The sequence below is a fragment of the Amblyraja radiata genome, chromosome 11 (assembly GCF_010909765.2).
Source record: "Amblyraja radiata isolate CabotCenter1 chromosome 11, sAmbRad1.1.pri, whole genome shotgun sequence".
NCBI lineage: Eukaryota > Metazoa > Chordata > Chondrichthyes > Rajiformes > Rajidae > Amblyraja > Amblyraja radiata.
In genome coordinates this window covers 898172-910996 of record NC_045966.1, presented here as the reverse complement: position 1 = coordinate 910996, position 12825 = coordinate 898172, and the positions used below count along the sequence as shown (strand labels likewise).

Below are 12825 nucleotides of genomic sequence, written 5' to 3'. Positions count from 1 at the left end.
AATCTAAGAAAAATATTTTTTAAATTCATCTGACAAACTGTTCTAAAATAACCACACAGGTGTCAGTCCAGTCCACTTCATTTTTATTCTTGTGTAGGAAGGAACTGCAGATGCTGGTTTAAATTAAAGATAGACACAAAATGCTGGAGTAACTCAGCGGGACAGGCATCATCTCTGGAGAGAAGGAATGGGTGACGTTTCGGGTCGAGACCCTTCTTCAGACTGATGCAGTCTGAAACGTCACCCATTCCTTCTCTCCAGAGATACTGCCTGTCTTGCTGAGTTACTCCAGCACTCTGTGTCTTTCTTCATTTTCATTTTTGTTGGTTTTAAGATTTTTCGGTCCTAAAACATTGGGTGTCCTCGAACATGTCCTTTAAATGGTCCTCCTGCAACAGAGCAATTAGGAATATTATAAATAGACATCAGCAACAAAGAGTTTAACACTTGGCAACAGATGTGATCCAATACCTTATTACATCAGATCAGGGAATGGGAATTTGTCCTTACAGAATTCAAAACTCACTACCAAAAAATCTGGGACAGAGAATAAACCTTCTCTTTTACAAAAGTTATGTGGAAGAAATAAGTAAATTTTAAAAAGTTGTTGTTTCAGATCACATTTCTTGATGCATGTGTAGATGATTTTACGTTGCATCATGAAAAATCACAATAGTTTAGTTTATTGTCATCTGTACCAAGGCAGTGAAAAGCTTCTGTTGCGTGCTCATATGAACCGGTTTCTAGGAAGACCATTCTCCACCCCACAATTCAGGGCTTGCCTGTTTAAAGATGCCTCTGAACAGCTGATTAGAAGCTTGCATCCACATAAAGTTCATTATAAATTCGCTGGGATGCCCTTTTGCTGAGATCGGGCGGGAGGTGTATAATTGGTGGTATATGTTTACTAACACAATAAGAATGTTCATTCATCTTCAATAGGAAATCATCTCTCCCCTTGTATCTGATTGTCAGCAACAAGATCAAGCAACAAAGAAAGCACCACCCTCATCAAAACCTCTCCCCCTTCATGCAGCAAAGTGGGACACGTTAAGAGTCGCCTTCACCCGAGCCTCTTAGTTAAATCACTTTTCAAAGCAAGATTTTGCTACTTCACCTTTTCTTGCCTGATATCTTGACATAGTTATTATTTGCCAGATATCTTTCTAATACCGATTGTTCTTATTATTTTTGCTAAAAGGTAGTTCTGGCTTAAACACTGAAATTGAGCTAAATTCTCCACAAATAGCAGAGATGTCATGAAGGGGCAATCCGTAGACCACAATGGGCAGACAACAAGTCAAGTATTAGATCAAAATAGCAATTTATCATGTTTCCTGTGGCATTGCAAAATATTGAGGATAGCAAGTAGTTGATTTATGTTAGAATTAATTCTTACTAACAAATGATGAGATGAGTTTTGCTACGTAAGAAAATATTAAATAAAATTGTGCAAACTATTTGTTTAGCCTCCTCCCGTAATATTTTTCATCAAACTGTTCTTACATTAACTGTCCTGCAGTTCCCCATACAGACTGGTCTATGTATTCATCAGACTTTCTATAAAGCTGTTATAATGTTTGTTCACATGGCTAGATTGAGATTGCACACCTTTGCCATGTTACAGGGTTTTAAAGGGCAAGACATTTAATGTACACAGTAACATCTTCATGGTCATTTCCTGATGCCAAACTTTGACTTGTATTCTCCAGACTCAAGATCACACCACTGTTTTGCTGCGTAACCTTCTGCAACTTCTGCCCAAGAGTCAGATTGACAATCTTCATCACCCCTAATTATCACTCTCAGAAGTTTGGAACTTTGTGACCATGAAAGAGTTGGTTATTAGTCGATTGTTGTCATATTTAAGCTTTCCTGTTGTGAAAAGCCAATTGTAATGCATGATGGGATTTGGCCAAAATCATCATGGCATGGTTTTTTTTTTAACTTAAGTTGAATAGTTCACAGCCCTCTTACAAGTTTTTTAATGTAAGTTGAACAGGTTAATCAGATAAGAAGGGGCCAGAGGATGCCATTGGGATGACTGGCTTTTGGCAAAGAGTGAAAAACAACTCTATATTTGGAGGTGGCTGATGGTTCCTGGTACATTACCTCATGCAATTGGTATTAAGTCTGAAGGTATATTAACCCCGGTTTTCTGGTATTTCCGTGTGTGTGTTGCTGGAGTATTCAGATGTAAAACTGTTGCCTCTGGGTCTCTAGGTCCACACCCTTCAGACGTTAAATTAAAGCTTTGTATGGTCTTAAGAATTTGTACTTTGTCTATCTTTAAAGTGAACTTTTTCAACCATGCTTTGATTCTCACTCATGAACTCAACAATGGGAGAAATCAGCTCCAGACCCTACACCAGGTCATACTATCAATGGTTCATCGCAATGGACAAATACTCCTAGAGTGAGAGGCAGGTTTCAGATCATTTTCACATGTTAAACGTACAAACTACTTACAGACAGCACCAGATAGAACCCAGGTCTCTGGCGCTGTAAGGCAGCAACTCCACCGCCACAACACTGCTACTCAAATGTCTTGTGAAAGGTGTAAATATATAAAGGTACTTCTACAGCCTCTCGCAGCTCTTTCCAAATGCAGACTACCGTCCGAGTGAAGAAGTTATCCCTGAGGTACCTTGTAAATCTCTCCCCTCTAGTTGTATAATCCGCTACCCTGGAAAAAAGACAGTGAGCATTCACTTTGTCTATGGCCCTCATGATCCTATACACCTTAATAAGGTAACCATTCAGCCTCTAACGTTCCAAAGGAAAAGGTCTCAGCCTATAACTCAAGATCACAAGTCCTGGTACCACCTTAGTGAGTCTCTTCTGCACCTTTTCCAACTTATGGAAATCCTTCCTGTAGCTGGGTGATCAGAACTGCACACAATATTCCAAGTGTGGTCTCACCAATGACGTACAACTGCATGAAATCCCAACTTTTATATGCAATACCGTGTCAAATACCTTCATCTGAATGGCCGCTCTGGCAAGATTTAGTGCACCTTTGGGCAAGATCAGATCGAGGGCTGAATACCGTGGGATTGAGTTAAATGTACAAATGCAACAAATAGAGATTTAAACAAAATAGTTGGGGAACGGCCAAGAATTACTGCAGTTAAAAGACCAGAACAAATGTAGAGATTTTGGAAAGGTGCATCCGTAACTAAAAGCTGCTTTCTTCCCAGTGAACTTGTCCCTTTTTGATCTTCCCCAACAAACAGAAGTGACTTACCACGGCCTCTGAATGGCTTTAAACTCCAATAGTATGGATGTGACCCCCTCCACTGTTTTGGGGAAACTTTTTTCTTCTTGAAGACATTGATGGGTGTTTTTTTCTTCATTGGTGGAAGAGCGGTCTTACGCCTCACAACCTCACCTTTCTTTAGTATTTGTTCTGCGAGTTCAGCACCCAGTAGATCAGGCGATGTCACATTTGGATAGTCTTGTGGTTTTACAGACATGTGGCCGAATTTGAATAACTTCAACAAATTCTCTGTCTGAAGTTCAGTTAACCAGCGGTGAGTCTGTCCAGCATTTAGAATTGATTGATGACATGAAATTATTGTCGACTGCAGTCTTTCTATCAACTGTTCTTTAGTGAGAGTATCTAATTCTCCAGACAATTCATCGAATTCATACTTCTGTATGGCTAGTACAACTGGATGTACAATTTCCGCTACTTTTGACTGTGCCTTACATAATATTCTCTCTGGTTCACCCAACTGCTTGTCCAAGTCATCATGAGAACTTATAACTTTCTTACCCACCAAGAGTTGAATAAATGCATCGTCTATCTTTGGTGTATCGATCTCATACATATCAGGAGACCCAGTAATACTTTGCAAATACTGTCGGTGAGTTTCTAACATTGGAACTTTGAAAGCATATGGTAAGAATCTAAAGCACTCAAGTTCTTTTCCTTCATATGTCTGTGGGCTCCACCTCTTGTCTTTTGTGGGCATATTGCCCTCAAGTGGCACATTGGCCCACTTCAGAAGCTGTGCTGAATGTTTAGCCCGAAGCTCGGCTAAAGTTGGGGTGCTTGTTGATATTAAAATGTCTTTTGGGTCAGACACATTTTCAGAAGCACCAAACTGCCCAATTAGGGGCATGATACCACCAGTGCGGTGTGAGTATGGCAACTGAAATGATAATCAATAAAAATGTTATTGTCAACCATTCACTATGTTGTATTGACTTTCCATTTACCTTAACATTTGATACTTCTAGACATAGACAATAGGTGCAGGAGTAGGTCATTCAGCCCTTTGAGCCAGCACCGCCATTCAATATGATCATGATAAGGAATGGTTGGCTCAATGCCACAAGTAATCTTTATTTAAGAGTACCTCCCATCTTGTTAATTTTCGGTCTCACCAGATCATATTACAGGGTTCTAGATAATAAAACCTGTTCCTTTCTTACCCCAATAATAATGAAGTGTTTTGAACGCCTGGTGAAACCCCACATTACTGCCAGCCTCCCCTCATCGTTAGACCCCCTCCAGTTTGCCTATCGCCCCAACCGTTCTACAGAGGATGCCATCTCTACCACGCTGCACACAGTACTCACGCATCTGGAAAACAAAAACACATACGCCAGAATCCTGTACATTGACTTCAGCTCAGCGTTTAACACCATCATCCCACAGAGACTTGTGGAGAAACTAACCCTGCTGGGCCTCAACACCACCCTGTGTCACTGGATCTTGGACTTTCTGACAGAGAGACCGCAGTCAGTCCATGTTGGCAAGAACACTTCAGGCTTGATCACGCTGAGCACCGGCTCCCCTCAAGGCTGTGTGCTCAGCCCGCTGTTGTTCACATTGCTCACACATGACTGTGCTGCCAGATTCAGGGACAATAAGATCATAAAATTTGCGGATGACACAACAGTGGTGGGACTCATCAGCGGAGATGACGAATCAATGTACAGGGATTAAGTAAAACAACTAGTGGACTGGTGCGGCAAAAATAATCTAGAATTAAATGTCGACAAAACGAAGGAGATGGTTGTCGACTTCAGGAGGGCGCAGCCAAAGCATACACCCCTCAACATCAGTGGCACCACAGTGGAGAGAGTGGAGAGCATAAGGTTGCTTGGTGTGCAAATTACAGACAGTCTCACCTGGTCCAGGAACACCACTGGGACCGTCAAATGGGCCCATCAGCGACTGCACTTCCTGAGGAAACTAAAACAGGCCTCACTCCCCACCAACATCCTCAGGACTTTCTACAGGGGTACGGTGGAGTCTGTACTCACGTACTGCATAAATACGTGGTACTCCACCTGCAACTGCTCGGACAGGAAGGCTCTGCAGAGGGTAGTGAGGGGAGCAGAGAGGATCATTGGCGTCTCCCTACCCTCGATACAAGAACTGTTCCAGAGCCGCTGTCTGAAAAAAGCTCAGAGAATTGCTAAGGACAAACTGCACCCCCTCCACATACACCTGGATCTCCTGCCATCAGGCAAGAGATATAGAAGCATCAAAGACCAGACTACAAGACTGCTAAACAGCTTCCTACCACAGGCTGTGAGGCTGCCAAACAGTCACTCTGTACTCACAGTCACTTGATTCTGCGGCTTGGCACGGACACTTTAATAACTGGCACTGGCCACTTTAATAACTGGCACTGGCCACTCAAATCAGCTGCCCCGGACATTTTATAATTGGTTATAATTGGGGCAGAAAACGCTGGTGGGTGTTGTGTACAGGCCACCTAACAGTAGTAGTGAAGTTGGAGATGGTATCAAACAGGAAATTAGAAATGCGTGCGACAAAGGCAAAACCGTTATAATGGGTGACTTCAATCTACATATAGATTGGGTGAATCAAATTGGCAGGGGTGCTGAGGAAGAGGATTTTTTGGAATGTATGCGGGATAGTTATCTAAATCAACATGTAGAGGAACCAACGAGAGAGCAGGCTATTTTAGACTGGGTATTGAGTAATGAGGAAGGGTTAGTTAGCAGTCTTGTTGTACGTGCCCCCTTGGGCAAGAGTGACCATAATATGGTTGAGTTCTTCATTAGGATGGAGAGTGACATTGTTAATTCAGAAACAATGGTTCTGAACTTAAAGAAAGGTAACTTTGAGGGTATGAGACGTGAATTGGCCAAGATTGACTGGCAATTAATTCTAAAAGGGTTGACGGTGGATATGCAATGGAAGACATTTAAAGACTGCATGGATGAACTACAAAAATTGTTCATCCCAGTTTGGCAAAAGAATAAATCAGGGAAGGTAGTGCATCCGTGGATAACAAGGGAAATCAGGGATAGTATCAAAGCGAAGGATGATGCGTACAAATTAGCCAGAAAAAGCAGCATACCGGAGGACTGGGAGAAATTCAGAGACCAGCAGAGGAGGACAAAGGGCTTAATTAGGAAAGGAAAAATAGATTATGAAAGAAAACTGGCAGGGAACATAAAAACTGACTGCAAAAGTTTTTATAGATATGTGAAAAGAAAGAGATTAGTTAAAACAAATGTAGGTCCCTTGCAGTCAGAAACGGGTGAGTTGATCATGGGGAACAAGGATATGGCGGACCAATTGAATAACTACTTTGGTTCCGTCTTCACTAAGGAAGACATAAATAATCTGCCGGAAATAGCAGGGGACCGCGGGTCAAAGGAGTTGGAGGAATTGAGTGAAATCCAGGTTAGCCGGGAAGTGGTGTTGGGTAAATTAAATGGATTAAAGGCCGATAAATCCCCAGGGCCAGATAGGCTGCATCCCAGAGTACTTAAGGAAGTAGCCCCAGAAATAGTGGATGCATTAGTGATAATTTTTCAAAACTCTTTAGATTCTGGAGTAGTTCCTGAGGATTGGAGGGTAGCAAACGTAACCCCACTTTTTAAGAAGGGAGGGAGAGAGAAAACGGGGAATTACAGACCAGTTAGTCTAACATCGGTAGTGGGGAAACTGCTAGAGTCAGTTATTAAAGATGGGATAGCAGCACATTTGGAAAGTGGTGAAATCATTGGACAAAGTCAGCATGGATTTACAAAAGGTAAATCATGTCTGACGAATCTTATAGAATTTTTCGAGGATGTAACTAGTAGCGTGGATAGGGGAGAACCAGTGGATGTGGTGTATCTGGACTTCCAGAAGGCTTTCGACAAGGTCCCACATAAGAGATTAGTTTACAAACTTAAAGCACACGGCATTGGGGGTTCAGTATTGATGTGGATAGAGAATTGGCTGGCAAACAGGAAGCAAAGAGTAGGAGGTAAACGGGTCCTTTTCACAATGGCAGGCAGTGACTAGTGGGGTACCGCAAGGCTCAGTGCTGGGACCCCAGCTATTTACAATATATATTAATGATCTGGATGAGGGAATTGAAGGCAATATCTCCAAGTTTGCGGATGACACTAAGCTGGGGGGCAGTGTTAGCTGTGAAGAGGATGCTAGGAGACTGCAAGGTGACTTGGATAGGCTGGGTGAGTGGGCAAATGTTTGGCAGATGCAGTATAATGTGGATAAATGTGAGGTTATCCATTTTGGTGGCAAAAACAGGAAAGCAGACTATTATCTAAATGGTGGCCGACTAGGAAAAGGGGAGATGCAGCGAGACCTGGGTGTCATGGTACACCAGTCATTGAAAGTGGGCATGCAGGTGCAGCAGGCAGTGAAGAAAGCGAATGGTATGTTAGCTTTCATAGCAAAAGGATTTGAGTATAGGAGCAGGGAGGTTCTACTGCAGTTGTACAGGGTCTTGGTGAGACCACACCTGGAGTATTGCGTACAGTTTTGGACTCCAAATCTGAGGAAGGACATTATTGCCATAGAGGGAGTGCAGAGAAGGTTCACCAGACTGATTCCTGGGATGTCAGGACTGTCTTATGAAGAAAGACTGGATAGACTTGGTTTATACTCTCTAGAATTTAGGAGATTGAGAGGGGATCTTATAGAAACTTATAAAATTCTTAAGGGGTTGGACAGACTAGATGCAGGAAGATTGCTCCCGATGTTGGGGAAGTCCAGGACAAGGGTTCACAGCTTAAGGATAAGGGGGAAATCCTTTAAAACCGAGATGAGAAGAAGTTTTTCACACAGAGAGTGGTGAATCTCTGGAAGTCCCTGCCACAGAGGGTAGTCGAGGCCAGTTCATTGGCTATATTTAAGAGGGAGTTAGATGTGGCCCTTGTGGCTAAGGGGATCAGAGGGTATGGAGAGAAGGCAGGTACGGGATACTGAGTTGGATGATCAGCCATGATCATATTGAATGGCGGTGCAGGCTCGAAGGGCCGAATGGCCTACTCCTGCACCTAATTTCTATGTTTCTATGTTTCTATGTTTCTATGTTTATTGTATTTTAACGTTGTGTTTTACCTGCTTTTAACTATTTATACTGTTCCATCAGGGACTGGATTGTTTTTAGTATTATGTGTGAAATGTTTTAAATTTCATGTGCGATGCTCCGCTATTCCCTGGGAAACGTATTTTCATTTTGCACTGTACAACTGTTGCTTGCAAGATGACAATAAAGGTTGATTGATTGATTGATTGATTGATTATTTCAGTTTCCCAAAACCTCAGGCTATAATTAAGCTTCTGCTGCAAGCTGAATGCCAACATTCCATTTACCCTGTCAATCGATTAAAGGTTCATTTATGCCTTTGACGAAAGACAACATCAACCTTGGCATCAGTCTGAAGAAGGGTTTCGGCACGAAACGTCGCCTATTTCCTTCGCTCCATAGATGCTGCTGCACCCGCTGAGTTTCTCCAGCATTTTTGTGTACCATCAACCTTGGCCTCTCTCCTTATCATTGAAACAAAAGAAATGTTAACCAATGTTAACCAAAGTGTCAATTCCTGGGATTAGGGTTGAATTAGAAGAATGATGGCGATCGGGGAAGAAAATCCAAGTTTGATGGAGTGCAGAGGGGGCACTCAGCTCCTCCACAGTGAAGGACAACTTTGGCTGACTTCTCCATTGAATATCAGGTCTGGCTGCTGGATGCAAGCCAGTGGATCCTATTTACAACAAAAACATCCCACCCCACCTTGCAGAACTTGCAGTATAGCCGGAATGCGTATCACAGTCTCCTGATTGTAACCATTCCATAACATTGGGGTGCAAAGAGCTGCTCTAGCATATCTCATTATACTTGCTGATAGAGTAACTCAGCGGGACAGGCAGCATCTCTGGAGAGAAGGAATGGGTGATGTTTCAGGTCACCTCTAGTGTTTATTCGGGTTTATTCCGTGGCGCTGCATTAACAAAGTTCTTTGTTTATGTAAGGCTAACAATATAAACATGTTTTCCTCTTAACGAACCTTACTTGACATCAAACCAGGTGACCTGGCCACTAAGATCTGATCATCTTCAACAATATTATTTTTTTAACCAAATCCCAGGACTATGAGCCAGTTACGCATCACTAGATTTACATCTAGATCACTAGTTTTACACACTCACTCCTAATGTTCAATCTTCTAATAAATAATTTCAGTTCACATCAATGGGTGATCTGCTTTTTCTCTATTATTAATGTCACATATGAAGAGAGTTTTATATAATTGTTGATGCAAATATTGACTGTGCTGCAAGTTTGTAACGTACCTTCAAACACAACGTTTTATACTTCTGGCTCAACTCCACTCTGAGGATGTTTCCTTGAATAACAGGTGGTTTTGCTTTGAAAAACCTGACCATGGCTTGGGCGTCTGCACTGTTGCGCATCTCCACAAATCCCTTGAAGCATATCACATTACATATAGGTAAATATATGGAAAATGCCAAAGCTTTCTAATATCTTACATCACCAAATACAAGTAATTAAAGTACATAAATGGAACTATACTGTACCAGTGTCTACCGTGTTTAGACAGTGGTTTAATAAGATGAACACTGACTCGTAGATGATATGGACGGAATACATTAGGTGTGTAGACAATTTATTTCAAGTTTCAAAACCAAATCAGCTCTCGGGAAATTCTAAATCATCTTATTCATTAACTCTGGACTGGCTCCATGCCAGTTTCAAAACTGGCTGTATGAAGGCAGGCGTTTCCAAAGAATGTTATTCTTATTGTTTCCCAACTTCTCCACTGAAGGGTTTTAAATGAAGCAACTTAATGTGTTCCCCAGCTAAGCCGGGAGATTGGAACCTAATTAATTGGTGCAAGCCACCCTATCAACATATGACCCGCCATGGTGAGATTCCCCCATTCTTAGTTTGGATGAACAAATTCTGGACACAAGTAAATCTGTTGTGCCCTTTATACTGTGAAATTATTTGAAATAAAACTGATTGCCCAAGTCACTAGGGTAAACTTTATTTAAATCAGTGAGATTTCATAAGAAGACATGATTTGCCTCCTGATTCAATACAATGGGGGTTGCTATGTGACTTCAATTGTTCAGGTATCAGGTGGTAAACATATGGTAAACATAGAAACACAGAAAATAGGTGCAGGAGTAGGCCATTCGGCCCCACGAGCCAGCACCACCATTCAATATGATCATGGCTGATCATCCAAAATCAGTACCCCGTTCATGCCTTTTCCCCATATCCCTTGATTCCATTAGCCCTAAGAGTTAAATCTAACTCTCTCTTGAATACATCCAATGAATTGGTCTCCACTGCCTTCTGTGGCAGAGAATGCCACAGTTTTTCCTCATCTCAGTCCTAAATGGCCGTCCCTTATATTTAAACCTCCAGATTGTGGTCCTATCTAAATTCCTGAAAGCCTAAAAGGAGCATTGTTTTTGCGCTGCACTTCTTTATTAACTAAAATGTTATTTCAGGTACATAGATAGTGAATTCATGTATATTATGATTTAATTCAATAGACAATAGGTGCAGGAGTAGGCCATTTGGCTCTTCGAGCCAGCACAGCCATTCAATGTGATCATGGCTGATTATCTACATTCAGTAGCCCGTTCCGGCCTTCTCCCCATATCCCTTGACTCCGCTATCTTTAAGAGCTCTTTCTAACTCTCTCACTTCAGCCAGTCCTGGTGCTTACCTCTCCCTTTCCTTTAATTAGCACTACTTTATTAATCTTCCCGAAGAGTTCAGCGAGGTGGATTAAATAGGCATGTGTACATTTGCCTGGCACCAAGTCACCAACGAAAACTACATGTCCAGGCTCCTCCTCACTGTTGCTCTAGGAACAAAGAAAATGTCCAGCAGTCAGAATAATACCTGTAAAAATGCAGCCCTGTAATGAATGTGTGCACAATGTGGCTGCCGCTGCAGAGCACTTTGCACTAAAGACCAGTTGTATTGTTCACACCACACAGCATGACATGGTGACAATGTATATAAACACTCACTGATACCTTTCATATTTAAATACCCTCCCAAGGAAGTTAAGCTATAACCATTAAACCATTTAAGAATCATCACAATAATGCGTATCTGCATTATTGGACGAGTCAATGTATAATATGGATTTACATCCCATTGTTGAAACAGAAGCAAAAATGATCAACATGAAATATAAATAGCAGGTCAAAGTAAAGAGGACCCACACACATCATTGCACAATGCACAAAAGGGTACAATGTGCTAGAGTAACTCAACGGGTCAGGCAGTATCTCTGGAGAACATAAGATAGACAATAGACAATGACAATAGGTGCAGGAGTAGGCCATTCGGCCCTTCGAGCCAGCACCGCCATTCAATATGATCATGGCTGATCATCCCCAATCAGTACCCCGTTCCTGCCTTCTCCCCATATCCCCTGACTCCGCTATCTTTAAGAGCACTATCTTGCTCTCTCACAGTATGTTCTAATCAACCTTTCATCTCCCACTCAAAGTTTTAAACTCAGTTGCATTGTCTAGTGAAGCCCAAAAAGTCACTAAGAAAATAAGGCAGCATCTATTACCTCCACAGATCCTTGCTGTAGATCCACTTCTGAACACACAGATCCTTGCTGTAGATCCACTTCTGAACTCACAGATCCTTGCTGTAGATCCACTTCTGAACACACAGATCCTTGCTGTAGATCCACTTCTGAACCAGAACTGACTTCAGTTCCCTGTCCGTCTCCACACTGCATCTTCTCTGGATCATCCTGGTCATCGTCCGATTCATACTTTTCCATTAGACCTTCAAGTTCTGAGTCACTTTCCAAAAATGGAATTGGTGTTTCCTCTCGAAGCTTCTCTGATTTAATTTCTACAACATTGTTCACTTCGGGCTTCTCCATGTCCTCAGAGATGTAGCTTTGGTAGTTGTCCCAATCTGTGACTTCATCATTTTCCCTATCGCTGCTCTCACGCCTTCCTCCACCCCCCCTCTCACTGTCACTTTCCCACTCCCCCTTCCTACTCCCTCCTCTCCCCTCCCCTCTCCCTCCCCTCCATTCCCCTCTCCCTCCCCTCCACACCCCCCTCTCACTCCCTCCCCTCGACTCCCCTCTCCCACTTCGTCCCCTCCACACCCTCCTCCCACTTCCTCTCCTCCACTCCCCCCTCCCACTCCCTCCCCTCCACTCCCCCCTCTCACTCCCTCCCCTCGACTCCCCTCTCCCTCCCCTCCACTCCCGTCTCCCACTTTCTCCTCCCCCCCACTCCCCTCTCCCACATCCTCCTCCCCACTCCCCCCTCTCACTCACTCCTCCCCTCCACTCCCCCCTCTCATTACCCACTCCCCATGTGCCCTCCACTCTCTGGCTACTGCCTGCCCACTTGGTTCTGTCGCTGCTGCCTCCCTGGAGCCCACTTTCACTGAAACCTCTTTGTTCTCCTCTCTCACTACCGGCTCTCCACTCCCTCATCTCACCTCTGTTCTCATGGTCTCTTCTTTCACCAGTGTTTCTCTGATTTCTCTCAATGCCACCTCTTTC

General features: G+C 42.9%; 1 protein-coding gene across 4 annotated transcripts; it reads right to left on the bottom strand.

Moving 5' to 3' along the window:
• Positions 1–316: 316 nt before the first annotated feature.
• On the bottom strand, positions 317–12334 carry LOC116978205. Of its 4 annotated transcripts, none has more exons than XM_033029181.1 (6): positions 11973–12334; positions 11863–11939; positions 10996–11136; positions 9587–9718; positions 3248–4157; positions 317–389 (listed from the first exon to the last, which is right to left on the bottom strand). In XM_033029181.1, the coding sequence occupies exons 1-6, from the start codon at positions 12184–12186 to the stop codon at positions 346–348; spliced, it is 1518 nt and encodes a 505-aa protein (XP_032885072.1). In that variant the 5' UTR covers positions 12187–12334; the 3' UTR covers positions 317–345. The 4 variants fall into 4 exon arrangements, with proteins under 4 accessions (XP_032885072.1, XP_032885073.1, XP_032885074.1 ...); XM_033029182.1 differs by having other exon boundaries at positions 11863–11906; XM_033029183.1 differs by having other exon boundaries at positions 10996–11138; positions 11931–12334.
• Between the last annotated feature and the right edge of the window lie 491 nt (positions 12335–12825).